The sequence below is a fragment of the Eretmochelys imbricata genome, chromosome 6 (assembly GCF_965152235.1).
Source record: "Eretmochelys imbricata isolate rEreImb1 chromosome 6, rEreImb1.hap1, whole genome shotgun sequence".
NCBI lineage: Eukaryota > Metazoa > Chordata > Testudines > Cheloniidae > Eretmochelys > Eretmochelys imbricata.
Window position 1 is genome coordinate 78879217 of NC_135577.1, and position 23279 is coordinate 78902495.

At 42.3% G+C, this 23279-nt stretch overlaps 1 protein-coding gene across 3 annotated transcripts in view; it reads left to right on the forward strand.

The window, feature by feature from the left end:
• The window catches only part of AQR (aquarius intron-binding spliceosomal factor), a 113043-nt gene that overhangs the window by 43110 nt on the left and 46654 nt on the right, over positions 1-23279 (forward strand). For all 3 annotated transcript variants that reach the window (XM_077818957.1, XM_077818956.1, XM_077818958.1), the window contains 5 exons: positions 3864-4031; positions 4350-4519; positions 9557-9798; positions 12322-12468; positions 13006-13075. In XM_077818957.1, coding sequence (XP_077675083.1) covers positions 3864-4031; positions 4350-4519; positions 9557-9798; positions 12322-12468; positions 13006-13075 — 797 coding nt within the window. The remainder of the gene's footprint in view (positions 1-3863; positions 4032-4349; positions 4520-9556; positions 9799-12321; positions 12469-13005; positions 13076-23279) is intronic.

Here is a 23279-nt window from a genome sequence, read left to right on the forward strand (position 1 = left end):
ATCTCAAATGCTGTAACTTACTTTTCGGTGCAAATAAAGGAGAGAGAGACTGAGACTTTATAGCCCCTATAGCCTAGGAGAACATTCCCTGAGCTGGAAAAGAATATGCCAAGAATTCAAATCTTACCGCTTAACTGCTGTTAAAATTCTCATACAGTTCTCTAAAGCCATCAACTCCAACCTAGAAGATAGTTAGGGAATAGCCACTGAATGCTTTACTCTTAATACATACAACGAAAGGGGTGGTTGGAGGCTAATCACATAATGGGTGTTTAAACAAATCTCTAAGCAAATATGATTTTCTATAATCCCCTCTCAGAACCCATTCCTCTATATTGTGATTCACGCCATTAATGGAAATAGCACATTCTTTGTAGAATACTAACATCAGCATTGCATTCTGTTGTTTGAACTTTCCACAGCCCTAAGAGGTTTTTACCTAGTATTTGGCAGTTGGCATTGTGATTGTTCCATAGCAGTCCATAAAATAAAGCAGGAAAACTTCTGTAAAATGAAACCCTAGGATAGGTTGTCAGCAGTTTTAATTGAACGTGGGACCTCTGGACCTAAAAACCTGATCTTCTACTGCCTGAGCTAAAAGAACTAGCTCTGTTAGTTCCATCAGTAGCAGACTCAAACTGTCTTCTGTGAAACGACAGCCATTCTCCATCTAGGCAAGGCAGAAAGGAGCTGTTCCTAACAGTCTTCCATTCTCTTTATTCTGGCTCATGTACTTCGCTTTAAATAATCAGTTCTCTCCCTCAGCTCTGCAAGATAAAGCCCCACTACATTTTCAGCTTTTCACCTATCACTACAGGATTCTACAGTAATCTTTCACCTGAACGGTGAAACGGTTCTTTTTTAAAGAACCTACATAGTGTTTTTCATCCTGTTCAAAAGCTGTCCCCTTTCTGATGTGTACATGTGGTGCTCGCCAAAGTAACAACCACAATTTAAGCCATTGTCAGAACATACTTTCCACCTTTTTTTAGCTGAGTGGTAGTTGCATAAAACTCTGAAAATCAAGTTTGTCGTGATGGCAGCAGTGCCCTGTTCTGTCATCTGTTCGTTAGACAGCTGAGAACTACACAAACCAAGGAAACTTGGCGCAGGCCTATACTACTAAGTTTTGTTGGCATAGACTATGTTGGTCAGGGATGTGAAAAAGCTACACCATCTAGCCAACGTAGCTATGCTGGGAAAAAACCCTCTGTAGACACTGTAGAAGCTTGATAGACAAATGCTTCTGTCATTTAGCTAATGTCGTTTGGGGAGGTGGAGTTATTATGCTGGCAGAAGCACTCCTCCTCAAGACATATGCTATATCTAGACAAGGCTTGGGTGTCACTTTTGCAGAAGTAGTAGTTGAAAATCTTAATTTTGTTTACATCTCTGTATGTACTGATTTAGAGACGTTTATTGGCATTGACTCTGAAAAGGAAATATGTCTCCAAAATAAAAATGGTCTCTGTCTATACTGTTGGAATAATTAACATGAAAAGTGAAAGTGTCTGCAGTGTGTGGGGTAATGATTTTACATAAGATCTGCCTTCAGTATTTATTTTTTAAAAAAGCTTGCCATAATATTTTTATATTGTATGATTTACTTTAATGGGATATCAAGATGGAAAACTCCATAGGTCATTTTAAAATCCTCTAAAACTTTGAGAAATAAAGGTCTAGTCTACACTAGCGGGGGGGGTCGATGTAAGGTACGCAACTTCAGCTACGAGAATAGCATAGCTGAAGTTGACGTACCTAGATAGACTTACTGCAGCGTCTTCACGCTGGTGAGTCGACTGCCACCACTCTGCCGTCGACTTTGCTTGCACCTCTCGCGGCGCTGGAATTCCGGAGTTGACGTGAGAGCACTCGGGGTAAATTTATCGAGTCTAGACTAGACGAGATAAATCGACTTCCGATATATCGATTGCTACCCGCCTATCCGGCGGGTACTGTAGACCTATCCGAGAGCCCTCCAAAATTAAAATTGTGGGATTATTTGAGTGAAAACTACTCAACTGGATAAGCATGCTGATAGCAAGCCCAACATGCTGAATATTTCAGTTGTATACCTTCTGTTACACCTTGACTCCATTCCTCTTGTAAAAGTAATACCCTGCTTGCTAACAAGAACGGAACAGACAAGTAGTGTGGAGAGATGGTGTGGCCTGCATGCTGGTAGTCTTCTTTGTTAAAGCTGTGGAGAAAATCTGATCCCTTTTATATTACGGGGGAATGGTGATGGGCTTTGACTTGATTAAAGCCAGTGTTTTTCCGGTTTTGCTTTTGAATGCTGTCAGGAATTGCCAGCTGGCACTGTGTAGCCTATGTTTCCTAGTGTAGTATCAGTAGGCAACACTTTGTGCTTAGGGAATTACACTTGAGTTGACCTTGTTGGCAAGCTGCATAGAAGCGATTATTCATATTCTGCAGTGACATTGACTGATAGTCCTTAAATTCAGTTAGAGCGAGATCTGTTAAATATGCTAGAGTTGGATAGTGTGTTGGCTATGCAGGCTGTCACATAGCACAAATGTTAAATGCAGAACATGCAGTAAAATGGATTGAGTTTATGGCAATAGATACAACTTTTGGATTGTGATATGAGTTTAAGTCCCAGCTAAGATACGGCTTTGTAACATAGTAGCTTCTCAGTAGTATTAATAGATATTTCCATGTTTAGTTTATTGTTGTCACATGGAAAGGATAGGTACCTTATGTACAGTACAGTAAGCCAACTACAATGGTTATACAGTTTCAGATATTTCTGATCAATGACCTGTTATTGACTATCAATGGCAGCAAAGCAGAAGATGGACTAGAGTATTGTCTGAAAAGCAGGGTGTCTGATGTATGCTGGATGTCTGAGAGGTTTGTGCTAGGAACTCAGACAAGTACCCTGAATCCACACTATTTATTTAAAAAACATTCTGCAGTCCTGGTCTCTCTCTTCCCTGATGTCTCCATAGATCGGTCTTTTTTTTTTTACACTTTCTTTGCAAAATAATTCATTCTAACTGTATTGTCTAAAGCTCCCCTGTCCTGTCTTTGCTCCTTGTTTTTTTCCACTTCCATCTTGTTTGTTGAGCAGAATCTTTCCAGAAGTCATTACTTGTATTTTTTTAATTAGATTTTTTTTAAAAAATTGTTCTCTGATTACCCGACCGTTTGGTCCAGTCTGGATTGGTTTTAGAGTATTAATTATTTGCATTACTGTAGCACAGAGGAACCTTAGTCATGGACCAAGACCCCACTATGCCAGGCGCTGAACAAACACAGAATAAAGACTGTCTGCCCCAAACAGTTTACGATAGAAGTATAAGATGAGATGCCAAATGGCTATAGAGAGGTGGGGGAGTAGAAGGAAACAATGAGACAATACTAGTCAGCATTATAGGCAGTGGCCTTTGCATATCAGCAGTTGACAAGAGTTTTTTTATAGGCATCATGACAAAGGAGAGTTTTGAAGGCGGAAAATTATAGAAATATACAGTTGGAAGAGATTTAGCTAGGGAACTTACTGAAACCCCTCTGTAGAGCACCAAATTTTCCTTACCTTTCTATAGAATTTTATTTAAAGTGTCTTACATAATTATCCCTAAATTTGGAAGTATTCTAGCCTAATTGTAGGATCAAAGACAGATTAAAAAAGACTGTTGATTCTATATCCTCTAAAAGCAGGACATAGTCCCCCAGTACAAATTATATTGACCACCAAAAGGATATGACACTTCATCTTAGCCAAAAGGTTAAAAAGAAGCTTGCCCGTTGTATACCTTTTCAATTGCTTGTTAAGGAACAAACACAACAGTTGTTGGTGAATAAACAAAATAACTCAACTTTTTCCTGTGTTCAATCAGGTCTGCGCAAGCACGATGTTTGTTTTTTAGTTACGGTGCGTCCAACACAACCTTATGGCACAAAGTTTGATCGAAGGAGGCTTTTTGTTGAGCAAACTGGCCTGGTGTACGTCAGGGGTTGTGAAATCCAGGGCATGTTGGATGATAAAGGACGTGTCATTGAAGAAGGTATGATGATGCTTTTTAAACTATATACACCTATATAATCCTTTGGAAAAATAATGAACCATTCTATTAGCTGGTATGAATTGGCATAGCTCCATTTGGTCTCGTTTTTTAGAACAAAATAGGCCTATTTCTGAAAATATTAGAAATGGTATGGAAGCATGCCAATAAATCATACTTGTAAATATGAGCTTTAAAGTGAATTTATCTTAATTCTGTTTCAAATGATTAGTTTTCTCCTAAAAAGTAGTTCTTAATCTGCTTTCAACACTGTTTTTCTTGCTTTAATCTAGTTTTGATTTGTGTTTCAAATATGAACAGGACCAGAACCCAAACCAAGACTTAAAGGTGACTCAAGAACCTTTAGAGTATTTCTGGATCCTAACCAGTATCAACAGGACATGACAAACACAATCCAAAATGGAGCAGAAGATGTCTATGAGACATTCAATATAATCATGAGGAGAAAGCCAAAAGAAAACAACTTTAAGGTAAGCTACATTATAGCTGTTCTTAGGATAATAGTTTCTGAATGTGCTGAGTTGGAAGAATTGTTGAAATATACGTACTATATGTCATTGACTGAGATTGTTTTGTGGAAAAACGCTGGCTAGAATTTATTTCCCTAAACTGTTTAATGGCAATGTTGGTGCTGGATTAAAGAGTTTTGGGTCCTGGTACACAATGGCAATTGGGACTGCTCCCTGGGGTGTGGGATGCCCTGAAGTTGCGGGGGGTAATAAGGTCCAGCCCCCAAGAGTGAGAGGCTCCCAAGTGGGGTTGGATCCTGCCCTCGGGGGATGGGAGGCCCGAGGGTGGGGTGGTTGGAGGGCAGACCCACCCAACACTCACCCCAGAGCAGCTTCTGTCCTGCAGGGCTGGCCTGGCTCACCTCTCTGGCCCTGCCTCCTTCCCGTCCTTGGGTTTTTGTGCGTGTAGGTGTCTTTGTTGCTCTCCCAACCCCCTGATGGTTGGGGACCCCCTGAGATGGGGGTCACTGTGCAGGTGCACTGAGTGCATGTTCATTTGCGTGTGGACAGTATGTTAAGTACAAAGAAAATTTTTAAAGATGCATCTTAAAAGTTATAAATGCTAGGAAACTTCAGCCAACCTCTGAAATGAACCTACACACAATTGAGAGGGTAATATTTACTGAAAGTCTGTTTATAAGTTTCAGACTACAAATATAAAGGTCACAAAAAATGGTGCAACTAGAAAATGGTACTGAGAAAAAGAGCCCTAAGTGGATACACATTTGGGATGTAAAGCAGATATCTATGGAGCTGCAGGGCTCTAGTGACAACTAGTGAACGAGACCATCTGTGCCACCCCCTGCCCTCCCCACTGGGGTGGGCACCAGGCTCATCGGCAGCTGTCCCTGGTCATGCTAGTGTGTGCAAGCACCTCGCATGCTCCCGGACAGGAGACGCACACCACTGCGTGGAAGGAGTGGGCTGGGCACTGGCTTCTGCGAGCGGCTTCCCAACATGCTGCTGCTTTCACCGCTTTATGTCCACGGGTATAATTGTGTATCCGCGCAGGGCTCGAATGAGAAACCACTACACATTTTGTTAGATCATTCCCTTCTGCTTTGTATGCACTCTGTATCTTAATTTCCATTGTCTATCACTCCATATACTTTATAACACTCTGATATAGTTATCTTCAACGCACAGTCAACCCATGGCACTCCTTTCACACAATGCAGTCAACCTGTGGAACTCCTTGCCAGAGGATGTTGTGAAGGCTAAGGCTATAACAGGGTTCAAAAAAGAACTAAATAAGTTCATAGAGGATAGGTCCATCAGTGGCTATTAGCCAGGATGGGCAGGGATGGTGTCCCTAGCCTCTGTTTGCCAGAAGCTGGGAATGGGCGACAGGGATGGATCACTTGATGATTACCTGTTCTGTTAGTTCCCTCTGGGGCATCTGGCATTGGCCACTGTTCGAAGACAAGATACTGAGCTATATGGACCTTTGGTCTGACCCAATATGGCCGTGCTTAAGTGAGAATCATATGTCGAGAAAAGCATTAAGCTCAGGGCCTGCTTAGTTTTGGACAAGCCAAGTATTCTTAAAGTTTAAAGCACAGTATTGATTTTCAAGCTTGTTATACTGTAAGAGCTGCTTTATCCTTCATTATGTCTCCAGTGCATATGTGCAGTGTTCCCTTTTGCTCTTTGCAGTCTTATCTCTGTCATTTGTTGTTTTGCTTTGACCTTGAGGTAATGTTACATCACTTATCTGTTTAGATTTCTTATCGTGTATCGCTGCTTATTATCCCCACTTGTTGTTTCTTCCACTTTATCCATGTTTTATTCAAAGTTCAGAGATTTTTAGTATTGACTTCTTCCAAGAGCTTGAGGACCTTTTCCTGCCACTCTGTTGCCAAATAAGGATGTGTGTCTTAGGCTACTGTTGGGAAGAGATCTTGTGGCTAAAAATGCTCAGGTTAGCCATCTTTGGCTAATCTACTCTCTGAACTAGGGAGGTGATTCCCCTGCTTGCGTACAGATACCCCTGCTAGCACGGGTATAAACAGCAGTGTAGCTGCACTACCATGGATAGCGGCAGCAAAGGCATAGCTGAGCCGTGCCCAGCACAAACCTGTGATATAGCCCTTGACTTACCTCTTGTACAGATTGTCATTGTTCAGAGAATGTTAGGATAATGTAAGAGAAAGGAAACTATTTTAAATCTTAATTTCTAGCCATTGTACCATGAGCACAATGTGCTGAAGAGAAACACATCTTAGTTCAGCTCTTTTCTACTTACCGTAGTTTTTGTCGTTTTAAATAAAAGTCCAAATTGAGGAAAGAATTCTTGTGAGAGTGCATTTTGTAGGAGTTGATATATTGCTCAACATCTCAGCTGCTGCTGCACCAGTTAAGAGTGAAGATAGCTTCCTGTTATCAATTGGATATTCAAACACCTTCAGATTCGAAAATAAACAGAAAAACCAAAACAGAACATTAAGTAAGGTGTTTATGTGCATTCCACTGCCGGAGTGCGTGGTGCAAATATAAACCAAAGGGAAATTGCCATTGAATAGATATGGTAGGATTCCATTAGAAATATGTATATCCATGGATTACAAAGTTGAGTGAAATTCTAGTTTTCATAGGGGATTGTGGAATATGATCTGTGAAGCTGCTTAAGGAAGGAGGCAGAAAGATCCTGCTCTTTTTAATATATGATATGGAAGAGTGTATCTGAAATGAGACAATGGCTCGTGATTCATTTTTTAAAAACTATGCTTACAGTTGCAAAGCGAAGCACGAAAAGTCAGAAAATTATTAAATTAATGTTGTTTGCAGATCACTTTTTACTTAAACATTTTTTCATTGACACCAAAAAATCTTACGTTCCTACTGGCGTCATAGCAGCAGTTAATTCCCAGATCTGCATTGTGATGCAAATAAAGAAATAAAACAAAGTTCATTTTGATCTGTAATGGATACTTTAGTTTGGTCTGTGTTTGGCAAGGGATGGAAGTGTAATTTTTAGTTTTGTACGGGGTATTTACAACCAATGGACAGACCAAAAAAAAATCAACTGCACAAAGCATTACTTGTTGTTGTTTTTTCCTTAATTTCACATTTATTCAATTAAGTCAAAACACATAATTAGCTGTTAGCTTTTCATAAATTGGAGTACAGATTATCCATATCTATTGTATACTTCTCACCAGCTTCAGCCAGTTAACAGAAAGCAAGGTATTACTCTAGAATGATTAATGTTAAAAATGTATCAGGCAGATAGAAGACAGCCTGATTTACGCTAGGCCTGCAGGGGAGAGAGCAGCCAAAAAAACCTGTGCAATATAGTAAATTAAGCAAATATGACAGCAGCAGAAGTGCAAACATAATCGGATGGCTAGATATGATAGTCAGCACTTCTCGGTCAGCAGTGTTATGTTACTTGGATTATTTTACCAAGTTTACGTGCACAGACATTGTGAATAATTCATCAAAGTAATATTTAACATTAGGTCCCCCACTAATATTAGGAACATATTTCTACACTTTCCACCCAAAGTGTAGAAATATTTCCACCCATATAACCATTTAGAAGGATAATCTGGGATATCCCTGTGTTGTAATTAGTTGTGCTGCTTCTGAGAAATAAGATCTCACTAAGTTCAAAATTATGCAAAACCACACAATCTATTCCTTTCTCTCTCCCATCATTAAGTATCATTATCCTCTAGATGTGACATTTTATCTGCTTTTGACTCATCTCAGAAGAAGAATGAGGAAGCATCTAAGGCATCGTGTACTGGCATCTCTGTGAAGTAATGAATATAAACCAGTCCTTAACTTTACAAGCTCTTCCGATTTCTCTTTTGAGTTGCTTGTCCTCCTGATACCGTGGGCTATTAAAGTTGAGAGAAGTGAAATAAGAATTATAAATTGACCTACTCCTAATATGCATTTAAGTTGCTTTATGAGCCAGGAAACCTGTCATTTATACCCAGAATGAAATTCCAGATGTTTCCTGCTGATTTGTGCTTCTCAATTGGCTTAAACCTCTGAGTACTTGTACCGTGTGTATTGTATGCACTCAGATGATGCTTAGGAGGGCAGACAGCTTTACACAGCTCATATAATTTTGCTTTTTGAGCTAAGGACTGGTTTTAGATTAATAACTTTTCAGGGACACTGGTACTAGACTGTTAAGTGAATTATGAAAAAAAGTCATCCTGAGGGATCCACAACTCCAAAACGTACAGTACTGGAACAGTGCTCAAGCATTAAATTACATCGTACCTCAGGTTAGTGGAAACACTGAATAGGAAGATCAGTAGTTTGTAAATGGAACAGTTGTTATAAAAATAAGGCTATCTCATCCTTGTGTTCCCAGTTTATTCCTGGTCTGTAACTTATATCTCAAAAGAATTTTGTATGTGTTTTGTTTTGTTTCCATGTTTTTCTGCTTCTGACACCTTTCCCATCCATAAGGATTCTGGAATAAAAACTTCCTGGAAATTTCGATTCTGATGTTTGAAGCAGAATAAAATACAGCATGCCCATCTGTAGATACAGTATATTTGCTTTGCAATATTGAGAAAAGAAAAGTGTCATTATTAGTAAATTCAGCATATAATGGTCAAACACACAGGATACACAGTTACAGCATCGAAGTGCCACTTTTAAATAATCACACTTCTAAGACCTCTGGCACTTCACTGATGATGATTGGTGGCACTGTACAGACACCATTGTGAACCAAATAATCCATTGTTTCATTTGGGCTAAATTAGCTCTCACTAATAGGATAGTTCAGTATTTAGACTGTTCTGCTTGAATATTGACATTTTGTTGAACAGGCTATGTAATGACATCAGCAGAAAATATAGCAACTGATTCAATCTAACCAAACACCTGTCCAGTGGAAAATAACTTTTTTTTTTCTCTGAAACACACTGGGATGCTGGAGTAGTTCAGAGAATTAATCTTCAGTTTGTTATATTGTGATGATAAAGGATGTCACTTTTACTGATTCATCTTCTGTTTTGTCACTCACAGGCTGTTCTGGAGACTATTAGGAATCTGATGAACACAGACTGTGTGGTTCCTGATTGGTTGCATGACATCATCCTTGGATATGGAGACCCAAGCAGCGCTCATTATTCAAAAATGCCAAATCAGATTTCTTCTCTGGATTTTAATGACACCTTCCTATCCATTGATCACTTAAAAGCCAGTTTTCCTGGATATAACATAAAAGTAACTGTTGACAATCCAGCTCTACAGAAACCCCCTTTCAGGTGATCTAAGAATCTCAGATGTACTTGGTCTCAGATAGTCTGAACAGATAATTCTCCAATTAAATCATGGTATAAATCTAAGTCATTTCAGTTTTATTCCTAAAAAGTACTATAGTGAAGCTGGTACTGGAAAACTAAGTCAGTTTAGTTCAGTGACTCAAGTATGTTCTTTTGCCTGAGAAAATAGCTTGTAAGAGCTGCTATTGTAATGTATTATTAATATGTAATATTGAAGTGGCATCCAAAGGCCAAAATTAGGATCAGGATGTTATTGTGCCACACCCTATATAAATGTATATGAAAACATTGTCCCTGACCCAAACAATTGACAGTCTATAGGGGAAAATGATATATGAAGGGTGGGGTTACAATCTGTGTGTGTGTGTGTGTATATCTTTTACATTTGACATCTTTTCTATCATAAATATAAAAAGTGTCAATTGTTCCTATCTGTCAGTCTAGCTATCATTTAATTAGATGTGTGTTTTGGCAGACATGAGTTTTGAAGGCTGTAAAGTGGGGGAGAAAGACAGTATCTTATGGATCTGTAGTGGGCAATGTAGAATAAGGCACGCAGACTACTTATTATCTATTTGTATTGTGGTCATGGCTGGCAGCTTCAGTCAAGGATGCAGGGCCCCATTGTGCTAGGCACTATACACACACACAAAGATGATTCCTGGATCTAAGACCTTAGTCTAAGTATAAGGTGATGGAATAAGTTGGGGAGAAAGGGAGGTGCAATATAATAATGGGAAAATACATATGTGTGAGAAACTGTATACAACCAGTGGGTGAGGTGCAAGATGATATGTTCTAACACAGTGACTCTCAAACTTTTTTACTGGTGACCCCTTTCACATAGGAAGCCTCTGAGTGCGACCCCCTCTTATAAATTAAAAACACTTCTTTTTAATATATTTAACACCACTATAAATGCTGGAGGCAAAGTGGGGTTTGGGTTGGAGGCTGACAGTTCACGACGCCCCCACATAACCTCACGATCCCCTGAGGGGTCCTGACTCCCAGTTTGAGAACCCCTGTTTTAACATCTAGAAATTGCATTCTGTAGTTTCATTCGAATAAATCTCAAAATGCCATGTAATCTTTATTTTAATTTCTCTTGGGAAATGAATTGTAAGGATTTCCTGACTTTAGAGGAATAGAAGTCCATTAAAGGCTTTCAAAATGCTGCTTCATCTGTAACATCTGATGATAGATGTAGTCTCCACATAAAGAGAAGATGAGAGCACTTATTGCCTATCACGGATTTCTCCTTTGATTTACACAGCCCTTGCCACAAAAAGAAGCCCTTCACCTTAATTTATTGTCCCATTACATTGTAAAGATATTTCTTACTAATATGCTGTACCATGAAGAGGTGTCTGTCAAATACAATATTAAATGGAATTGGAGGATGCAGGAGCTCTTGTGCTAGTGTCCTAAAAATAATGTAGGTGATCTGCAAAGGAGACACTACTACAAGGAGTGAAGTATCACCAATGTTTACAGAAGAGTCCATTGCTTCTGTCTGTAGAGTGGCTATTATTTTCTATCATTAGTTTATATTGACCCATACCTACATCTCTGCTCCCCCACTCCCTCTGTGTTATTCCATAGTATCTCACCTTAACTATTTGTTCATATTATCTCCTTTTCCAATTCTCTACCTTCTACCCCATGTCTTATGACTAGAACACTTTCCCTGTCCTCATTTGCAAAGTACACGTTCTCTCGACCTCTGTTACTCCTTAAAACCAACCTCTTCAACCACATCCTTTTGTGCCTCATCAATAATCCCACATTTTCTCTCTCCTGGATTGTTGTACAATTGTCTTGTCTTGAGTAGAGCTGGCCGAAACTCCGGTTTTGGTTCAGGAGAAGTTTTGGTATTTCCAGATTTGTTTTTGGTTCAAATTTGGAACCAAACCAAAATTACCAAAATTCCTTGGCAAACCAGAGATGCCTGAAAAATTGGTTTTGGAAACACCAAAATACTGTGTTCCTGAGACCAACTGAATGAAATTGACATTCATGTCAATTTCCTAATTGCTACTTCCTGAATAGTAGCCATAAAATTGAAAAGAATGTCAGTTTCATTCTGCTGGCACTTTCAGGGCTGCTAGGCTCCCTGCTTGAACCAGAGCTTCCAGAGTCCCTGCTGTGGAGCTTGGAGCCTAGAAGTTTTAGGGCTGGCTCCCAAGGTCTGGGGCCATGTGGACTGCCCAGTGTTGAAGACCCCAGGGTTTTCAGACTTCTGGGGCAGCTGGCTGCACAGGTTGTCCTACTCCCAAGTGGGGAATAGACTTGGTGAAACATTTGACTCCAATGAATCAGCATTTTCCAACCCGGTCTAGTGTTGAGTTTTGTCTTACAGGTTGTAAGATCTTTGGGAAATGGACTGGCTTATTTATGTATATAGAGTGCCATGTCATTTGATGGAGCTCTAAAAATGTATATGAAAGACTATCTGACCTACTTGTGAAGGAAATGAAGTTGAAACTTTACAAATATGTTTTACAGGATAACTTTCCCACTAAGGGGAGGAAAAGGGAAGAAACGGAAAGAAGAGGATGGGAATGAAGAAAAGGCTGAAGAAGCTAAAACCTTAATTGTGGAACCTCATGTTATTCCCAATAGGGGACCATATCCATACAATCAACCCAAACGGTAATACTGTTATAACTTTGTGCCTATGCAAATACATAAGTAACAGTCCAGTGTCTGGGAGACCTAACAGTTTGTTGTAGGTTGCAAATGAGTTTCCATATTGGTTTGGTTACACAATCAGAAATAATTTCTGCATATAAAACAATCAGAGAATATTTATTCTATATTTATTTGTTTATTTATTTATTTCAGTAGGTAGTAGAAGTGAGCTAGACTGAATTAAAACAGGAGTACTTGTGGCACCTTAGAGACTAACAAATCTATTAGAGCATAATTTGTTACTCTAAAGTGCCACAAGTACTCCTGTTCTTTTTTCGGATACAGACTAACGTGGCTGCTACTCTGAAGACTGAATTAAGGCCGCTTAATTGTGAGTGAGTGTCCACAGGAGTTTAATGCGGTTTAGCTAATCCATTTTAAATTCAGACCTTTAGTTAATTTGGATTAATTTTTTTGAATGCCCCATGTAGACAGTCCCTTTAAAAACACCTTTTTTATATTTTCTGCATTTACTGAACTTATTTTTGTTCGTTACAGGAATACTATTCAATTTACTCATACTCAGATTGAGGCTATACGTGCAGGAATGCAACCTGGGCTGACTATGGTAAGGGCAATAATTATTAAGAGTTGTTACCATATTTCTTGTTGAAAATTATGCTGTTTAAGTTTAGGAGAGAGTCTCCGAAGAGCAGGTAACTTCCATTTTCTATGTCTACTATAATTGTGTTTTGTGTTTTCTTCCTACCAGCAGATAAAGAAAAGGAAACACCCAATAACATCCTCTCCCTTAAACAAAAAGTAAACAAACCGAAAAAACCTCTGAACAGAATTCTGTCCTGTGTTCCAGTGGTTGGGGATTCTTTCTGGATCTCTGAATTGACATGCATGTGTGTGTTTGGGTTGGGAGGGCAGAGGGAGAGGGAGATTACTAATTTTAGAGTATAGTGATTCTGTGCCGAATTTGACTGTTTTGGTTGTATTTACAGTAATTGCAATATCTTGGGCCTGATGCAGTACCCGCTGCATGCAATGAAAGCCTTTCTGTTGACTTCAGTGAGTTCAGTCAGGCCCCTCAGGAGAATTTCAGTTCCATGCTTCCAAAACTGAGGACATAATCTATAGTATTGAATTTGATTTTGCTTGAATGTAGTCATGACCAGTGAAGGGTTTACAGGAGTCACAGTTCTTAATAAGTAAATTTTCTGCTCATAAGTGTCTTTTTTGCCAGCCAGCTGTTCTCTCCTTAAATTAACTACTCAGAATACCTCACTGACTCTTCTTTCTCCACACCACTGTTCAACAAGGAGATTGAGTGTCTAGATACTCAATGCTGCTTTTTGAAATTAGGCTTCATGCTACCTTTGCTTTCCTGTCCATCTCTTCTTATGTAGCACACAAACACAGAGGAAGGAAAGAAAATGGAACTTTACTTCTTTTTTACTCTTCTTCCAGTGCTCGCTCATGTCAATTCCATTCGAGGTGTGTGCATGCCCATATGCACAGTCGCTGGAGTATTTAGTCTTAGCTATATCAGTAGGGTCAGCAGTGGCGCCCCCTGGAGTACCACGCTCATGTGTCAGTATATCAGACACCCTCTCAGTTCCTTCTTACTGCCCGGGGTGGTTAGTTGGAGTGCTTTTCCTTGCATAGCCATAGTTTTTCATCTTTACTGACTTTGAGCCTTAAGGCCTTGTAAATAGTTTGTTTATAGTAGTTAGTTTTAAGTAGTTAAGTGTAGTTAGAAGTTTAGTCCCAGGTGGGGCATGCCCCACTTTCCCGTGTTTAAACCCTGTGTGGACTGTAACAGGCCTATGCCTATAAGTGACCCCCATAGCAGCTGCTTCAAGTGTTTGGGGGAATCACATGTGAGACATAAGTGCTGTATTTGTAAAAACTTTCGGCCCCGCATGCAGAAAGAGCGAGTTATTTGTTTACAGGCTCTCCTCATGGAATCCGGCGTCCGTGCTGTCCTGCCAGGACTTGCCAAGTACCATTCCATGTCGCCAGTGCCCAAAAAGAAGGCGAGAAACACAGCTTCCCAGCACCAAGCAAGAAGGGCCATAGGTGATCGGGCAAGGGACCCACTTCGGAGCCATGTGTTCGTGCCTCCCCAGTCGGGGCCCTTAGCCCCCTTAAAAGGTCCACCAGCGACTGTCAGGAGTGGCATGGGACCTAAACCACTGATGTCACTAACACCTTCACAAGCTCCCACAGTGGCAAGAGAGCAGAGGTCTCCGCCGATGCAGCATGTGTGGCAGGTATTGGCAAAGACTCCCCACAAGGGCAAGCCAGTCGCGAAGACCCCTCTGGGAAGTGGAGCGCCACCAATCCCCTGAGACAAAGCAGCACTCTCCACCTCCACACCATAGATAGCTGGAGTCGCAGCCCAAATCCTCTGGGATTCGCCCTCGGTCACCGCAATCGCAGTCCCTGCCATCTCAACGCGGATTGCCTAGAGAGGGAGACTGGTCTCCATACTACTGGTACTGTTCGACCTCCTGCCAGTCATCCTCTCGGTGCAGGTCCTGGTCGCCTACCCCGTGGGAGCGCTCTCCATCATGTCTCTAGTCCCCCAGCACTGGTCCCCTCGATACCGGCACTGATCTCCTCCTTACATGGGGATGTCAGAATCCCCAACAGGGGCAATTTACCTGTTTCACTCCAGGCAGTGTAAGGAATAAATCCACAGGAACTCGGCAGTTCTGTCTGATGAAAGAATAATGTAAGTAAGCATGCTCTTGTCTAACACTGCATTTTATTAGATTTAAGCACACACACAGACATAAGCAATAGGTTTAAAACATCCCAGATGTTTACTTATATCCTGAGATGGTACTGAGTAATCAATGACAGGTCAGTGTTGGCCAAACACCTTCCTGCCACGGAGTAAAGATGTCAGGAAAACATCTCTCCCAGGATGGCTCCCAAGGACTGCTCCCAAATACACTCTATTAGCTAAGTTTTTTATAATTAATTTCTACAAAACACATAGGTCATAATGACCCATCGTAAATCATCACTTTTCCTAACTTTCAATAAACTTTTACTATCAGAGGCGTCTAGATGCATGGCTGTCCATCCACATCTCTTCTTTCACTCTGTTTACATTTTCTTCCCCTCCTCCCATAGTGATTAGCAAAACTGCCAGTAGTTATGACCTTGTTTTTGAAAGCCTGTCTCCAAATTAACCTTTAACTATGTGGTGTTCTATTTCATTAATTCATAGTGGCTGAGTGCACATAATATGGTTGCAATTAACTTGATCACATTCTGGGTTATATACGCCCCTGAAATCCAGGGCAACAGCCGCACTCTGGGTACTGGTCTCCAGCGACAGTCAGCAGGCAGACTCCGGCATCGACTGACCCACCCTGGTCACTGGAAGGGGATTCCTCTGGCATGGAAGTGCAGTTCAGCCCCTTGCCTAGACTCCACCGGTATGAATGGGCATGCGAGGCTGCGTCAACATTGACGGCGCTGCCTTGGCAGCACAGCCAGTGGCCAGCACAGTGACCTTATTGGAGTGCAGGAGGGGTGCCGGTCATGGCAGTGCCCCCTTTGCACCATTCATCTGCTGCTGCCTCGACGCAAGAGCTGGCGGCACCAACGGTACCAGGCTTGGTGCATGAGGCGTGCTCGTAGGTCAAGGTAGAGGAAACTGCACCCATCCGTAAGCCTCCCTCCCCCTGTGGTACAGTCGTCATCTTCATCCCCAGACAAGGCGGTTGCAGGACCCTCGAGAGCTAGCCTCCAGATGATTTTAAAGTACAGCAGGCCCTACTTTGACTGGTGGCCAAGAACTTGGGCCTGGAGGTGGAGGAAATGGCCAAGCAGGGAGACACCTTTTTTAGTGTCCTGTCAGCTCTACCCCAGCCCATGTTGCACTACCAGTGTATGACGGTGTCCTCAAAATTGCCAAGGCCCTCTGGCAAATTCCTTCATCCGTCCCTCCCACCTCTAAAAGGGCTGAAAAAAAATACTTTGTCCCAACCAAAGGGTTTGAGTACCTTTACAACCACCCTCCCCCAGGCTCGCTGGTAGTCTCTGCGGACAATGTAAAAGATAAACTAGGGCATACCAGCTCGACTTCCAAAAATAAAGCAGCCAAAAGATTGGAGCTGTTTGGGAGGAAAATTTTATTCTACTGCAAGCTTACAATCCCGGGTGGCAAGCCATCAGGCACTCCTAGAGGGATACAATTTCAATTTATGGGACTCCCTCCATAAATTCAAGGAGTCCCTCCTGCAGGGTTTGGCCCAGAGTGCGAGATTGCATGGGTTAAGACACTGAGGCCACCCTTTGCTTGTTGGGCATGCATATGCCTCAGTCTGCAAGAAAGCAGTTCCGGCTGCCAAGACCTTGGCAGCCTCGTCCAGAGTCTGCAAGGAGAAGGGACAGGGATGTTAGTTTCATCCACCACTGCCCTTCCTCTTACCGCTCACTTGCGCAGCCAGGTCTGGCAAAGCATCCCGGGGGCCAAAAGCGCTCGTTTTGAGGGTGTGGTTAAGAGCGACACCCCAATCACCTCCCAGGATCCAGCTTGTTCTTTCCTCAACTGTCTTCATCCCTACCATTCAGCCTGCTCACTGGTCACCTCTGACCGCTGGAGATAGTGGCTCAAGGCTACACCCTGCAGTTTTTGCTGCCCTCCCTTGTTCCCTCCACCCTCTTTCCTGTCCCTCTTCAGGGACCCTTCTTATGAGCAAGTCCTCATTCAAGAGGTTGAGAATCTTCTGGACATGGGGGCGATGGAGAAGGTCTCTTGGGACATGACAAGAAATGGATTCTAGTCCTGTTATTTCCTAATCCCGAAAGCAAAAGAGGGCCTAAGACCTATTCTGGACCTGCAATGCCTCAACAAGTCTCTCAGGAAGTTGAATTTTCGCATGGTCTCCCTGGTCTCCATCATCCACTCCCTGGATCTGGGAGACTTATACTCTGTCCTGGACTTGAAGGATGCCTATTTCCATATTCTAAGGTCACAGATGTTTGCTCCGTTTCATAATGGGCCTGCCAGGTTTTCTTGCCCCACCTGAAGGGCAAGGTGGTGCAGGTCCTCATGGACAAAACTGCTTTAATGTATTACATCAACAGGCAGGGTGGAGCGACTTCGTTGGCCCTTTGCCAAGAAGCTCTCCGCCATTGGGACTTCTGTGTGTGGCATGCCATTCGTCTGGTAGCCGTGCACCTGCTCGGGACCAGGAATGTGTTAGCAGGTCGCCTCAGCAGGACCTTCTCGTCTCGCCACAAATGGTCACTTCATCTGGAGGCGGTCAGTATCATCTTCCAAAAGTGGGGAACTCCCCAGGTTGACTTGATCGTGTCCTGTCAGGACAGGAAATGCCACGTGTTCTGTTCACTCTGGGAGATGGACAGTGGTTCCTTGTCAGATGCTTTCCTTCTTCCATGGTCGGGGGCCCTGATGTATGCCTTCCTGCCAGTGCTGTTGATCCACAGAGTCCTCATGACTCAAACAGGACAGGGCGAAGGTTATCCTGATAGCTCCCGAGTGGCCTTGCCAACACTGGTTTGGCATGCTGCTGGACCTTTTGGTAACCGCTCCGCTGCGGCTACCTCTCTGGCTGGACCTGCTGTCCCAAGACACGTCAGTCTCATGCACCCAAACCTCCACCAGAACGACTTACTTGGCCAAGTGGAAAAGGTTCATGTGCTGGGCTTCAGAACGACGGATCCGGGCTGAGCAGGCCTCACTGAAGATCCTGGATTATGTTCTGCACCTCAAACTTCAGGGCTTGTCCCTGTCATCGATCAGGGTCCACCTGGCTGCTATTTCGGCTTTCCACCCTCCGTTCCAAGGCAGGTTGGTCTTTTCTCACAACATGACAGCCCGGTTCTTGAAAAATCTGGACCGGCTATATCTTCACGTCCAGTATCCTGTCCCTCCTTTGGATTTGAATCTCGTACTGTCAAGGCTCATGAGGCCTCCCTTCGAACCTCTTCTTCTCTCCCGGAGGGTTTCTTTCCTGGTTGCGGTTACATCTGCCTGCAGGGTGTCTGAGATCGGGCACTTACTTCAGAACCGCCCTATACAGTATTCTACAAAGATAAGGTCCAGTTGTGGCTGCACCTGGCGTTCCTGTCCAAGGTAGCTTCTCAGTTTCATAGCGACCAGGACATATACTTACTGGTCGTCTTCCCGAAGCCCCATAAATCCGAAGAGGAATTTGCAGTTTGCAAGCCCTGGACGTCAGGAGGGCGCTGGCCTTCTATATCCACAGGACAAAGCCGTTTCTCAAGTCAACGCAGCTGTTGGTTGCAGTGGCAGACAGGATGAAAGGTTGCCCAGTGTCTGCTCAAAGGATTTCATCCTGGCTCACAACCTGCATCCAATACTGCTATGAACTGGTGAATTTCCTCCACCGGTGATAGTCAAGGCACACTCAACTAGAGCACAAGTGTCATTAGCGGCCTTCTTGGCTCAGGTGCCGGTCCAAGAGATCTGTAGAGCTGCTAACTGGTCGTCTGTCCACACGTTTATGTCCCATTATGCATGTACCCAGCAGGCGCAGGATGATGCTGGCTTCGGCAGAGCAGTGTTGCAAACTGCAAGACTGTGAACTCCAAGCCCATCTCCATTGGCACTGCTTGCAAGTAACCTAGAATGGAATAGACACGACGAAGCATTCGAAGAAATACCAGTTACCTGCCTTTTCGTAACTTGTTCTTTGAGACGTATTGCTCATGTCCATTCCATTCTAGGTGTGTGCACGTGCACGGTCGTTGGAGATTTTTGACTTAGCTGGATCCGTTGCGTCAGCAGTGGTTCCCCCTTGAGTGCCGCGCTCAAGCGTCAGTATATCAGGTGCTGCCGGCCCTACTGACACATGAGCGCAGCACTCAAGGGGGCACCACTGCTGACCCTATGGAGATTTTTTGCCTTAGCAGTATCCGGGGACCATGCACGTGGGCGCGCGCACACACCTAGAATGGAATGGGCATGAACAGTTACAAAAAGGTAGGTAACCGTTTTTTCTTTGAGCGATGGTCCCCATGTGTATTCCATACGTGCCCACCATGTGCCTTCCCCTGTGTATAGGGCGAGTCGGCCACTGGAACTGGTATATCATAAAATCCATAACCCTCTTGGCAGCATACCTAACAGGTGCAGAACTCCGTAGCAAGTCAATCTCAACAGATATTTTTCCACACACCATGAATGGGAGATGAATGGTTCTGTTCTGAATGATATCCTCACACAGTGGGGAACACCATCTTGGGATCTCTTTGCCTTGCAGGAGAACAAGAAACTACCTCTGTACTACTCCAGAGCAGCTCTGGGCCACAGCTTTAAGGGTGATTGATGCCCTGCTACTATCCTGGATGGACTATCTCAGATATGCCTTCCCTCCCATTCCGCTAATACCACAAGTCCTGCAAAAGATCCATCATGACGTGGCTCAGGTCATCTTCGTCACACTCAACTGACTGAGACAGTTCTGTTCTTTGATCGCCTGAGGATTTCAACCCATCAACATCTGATCATTTTCAGATCTGCTGACACAACGCAATGATACACTCCTGCACACCAACCCAGGACCTTTTCAGCTTAAGGCCTGGTATTTGGATGGGCATCTGACATAGAGTGCTCATGTTCAGTGGTGGTTCAATCCAGTGTCAACCAAAGCAGGCAAGATTCTACTGGGAGATGTCTGGCCAAATGGAAGTGTTTCTCCTTTTGGTCACGTCGATGCCGGTTAGTTCCATAGTCTACTGGGATTCCTTGTGTTCTAGACTACCTATCTACCCATAAGACATTGGGCCTTTGTCAGTTCCTGGTGGGTCCATTTTTCATCCTCCAGTTGAGGACCATACTATCTTTATCCGTCCTACGATGACTTGATTCCCAAAGGGACTTATTAGAACTTTCCCACTAGAGGTGAAACCAACACCACAGTGGGATCTGTATTGTCCTTTCAGTTCTCACCAAATCTCCCTTCGAACCATTAGTCACATGTTCTATGTCCTATCTCTCAATGAAAGTGGGGTTCACCATCACATCAGCCAGGAGGGTGAGCGAGCTGGGAGCACTCACGGCAGATCTGCCATGAACCATCATCACCATCGTAAAGAACAGGTCTCTCTTCTCCTCTACCCAGAATTTATCCCTAAAGTAATTTCAGAGTTTCACATGAATCAAACCATCTACTTATTGCTATTTTTTCCAAAACCTATCATTGAAGGTTGTTCGATGTGCGTGGTCCCTGACTAGTCCATTACCTGCCCTCCGTCCCCTTTCCTGCAGATCATAATCAGATTTGTTGTGAGAAAATGAACTGGAGATGCATCAATCACTGCCTTTTATTCTCTTGGTTTGGAGCATGAGGAGAACAACTGTGCCCGTGCAGACCAGCGGATACTACTTACTAAAAATCTCTGGACTCAGGTGCATGGTGCCTTTGTATGGAATACAGATAGGGACCTTACATCTTGAAGAATCTCCAGTTACAGTTAAGTTCATTTTTATGGACTGATACTGCAGTCCTTACTCATGTGAGTAGGCCCACTGAAATCAGTGGGACTACTCAGCTGAGTAAAGGCTGTAGGATTGGTTAACAACATAGTTTGCACTAAGATGAATGACTACCCTGAGAATGATGATAAATAAATGGCTTATAGTTATACTATATCTGCTGTTCCTGAGGGATTCTTTTAAAATGAAAGAAAGTTTTTGGGCGACAGTAAAATTCACTAGTGATAAGTGATTAAAAATTGCTTAGTTAATAATGCTTTTTCTGGAACAAGCCCATTGATTTGAACTGCTGGCTTTTTAATAATTATAGCGTTTGGCTAAGAATACACACATTTGTGTATGGGAGTCTCCTTTCATACCAATATTCCTTACTTGTCAGCTGGAAAGATGACTAGTAAATTAAAATCTTTATTTCCATTTTGTAATATATAATCAACACATAAAATACTAGGGGGGAAAACTCTAGGTGATGTAGCTCTTTGTTTTAATCTTGTTTTTTAATCTAGTATTATGTGCTGTTAATTAATATAATTTAATCTTTGATGAATCAGTAAGAATAACTTTTCCAGTATAAGCACAATGTATTATGAAGTACCATCTGCATATTTTTATTGGAAAGCTTTTAGGGATAAATTGTAGTACCTGACAGTGTTTAGTTCCCGCAATCCATAAAGAAAAAAATAACTACTGAGAGAAATCACGTAAATTTTTGGCTGTATTTTGCTAATCACTTATTTTCAGTTTAAAAATATCTTCTCTGATTTCAGAGAGCATTCTCTTAGACATAATGGGAAAAATTACACTTAAAATGAGCATTTCGTAAATGACAGGCCTGTGTGTGTGGACAGGTGTGTGTGTGTGTGTGTGTGTGGCCTGTGTGTGTGGACAGGTGTGTGTGTGTGTGTGTGTGTATGGGCAGCTGTTTGAGCCTCTTTCCAGTTCATTGTACAGTGTGACCCCATATTTTCATTCCAGTTACGATAGAGAAAATGAACCGCTGTAGAGTATATTGTGCTTATTTATGGTAATGAGGTGTGATCCTGTTGTCCTGACATGAGGAGTCCAAATTACATGTCCATAGGACTGCTTGTCTGAAGGAGGCAAGTAGGACTTGGCCCATATTGGTTGAAATGTCATATGTAGGTTCTTGTGACATTGAATCAGATGTGTGCTGTATTTCTTAACTCTCTTCAAAATACTACAATTTGAGATTGTCCATAATATTTAGAAACCTTGCTCAAGTTGTATTTTTGCTCATATTTAAAATCTTAGGTGTAGAGAAAGTTAGTTTGCTTCAGTATATAGGGGTGGCTCCAGGATGCAAATGTGAGGTGCTCAGTCTCCAAAGTAGATCTGAGTTTAACCATAGAACTCCTTCAGAGTATTCTTCACATTAGCTCCCTCAGGTTCAAGGATAGCATTTGGCAACTCTACTGAGTTTGGGTATGTAAAGTAAATTAAAATATATTTCTGATAGACGTGAATATAAGAACCGGGGTAGACAGAGACAGATGGTTTAACTCTTTTAAATCCATATGTTTCAAAAAGCGGTGATATTAAGGATAATGCAGCTACATCAATGGTAACTATATCACGTGAATAAAGTGAAAATACTGTATTTATAATCCTAAATAGGCAGCATGGAGTGAAATATAATGTCTGAATTTCAAAGCCAAACTCTTAATATGAAGAATTATAACTGAGATGCAGCGTTATAATGTATTTATTATGTTAAATTCTGTGCAGTTTCTTATAAATGTATTAATCTCAGATATATTGATAATATCACCAGGGACAGTCTTAGATTTTGCAGGGACCTTTTGTAAATTAAAAGGGCAGGCCTCCTCAAGCTAGTGTCCAAACTATGAATCTGTCCCACTCCTCCTTTCTTATCCATGATACTTAAGCCTCTGCTCTTTCTTATCTTTCTGTATTGTCCCATGTCCGAGGTTCCCCAGCCGCTTGTGACCACCCTACATGTATGAGGAAGTGTCAGTGACAGCCAGTGCTTAATTTGTAATGAAAGAGGTGCCGGGGCGCAAGCAATTTTTTAACACTTGTAACTGATGCAGCAGGCACAGTGGTGCTGGAGCAATTAACTGCCAACCCTAAGCCCTGGCACAAAGTAAGCAGTGGTCAGAGCCTACTGGTTTCAGATTGCACACCGTGGAATCAGAGACAGCAGTTTGTCTGTATGATCAGGTATATTCCCATTGCACAGGACTCTGCATTTGCACATGGCTAAATTTTTCACTGTATCTCGTTGTATTTATATCTGGAGTCCACAGAAACAAGTTACAAATTACACACAATTGAC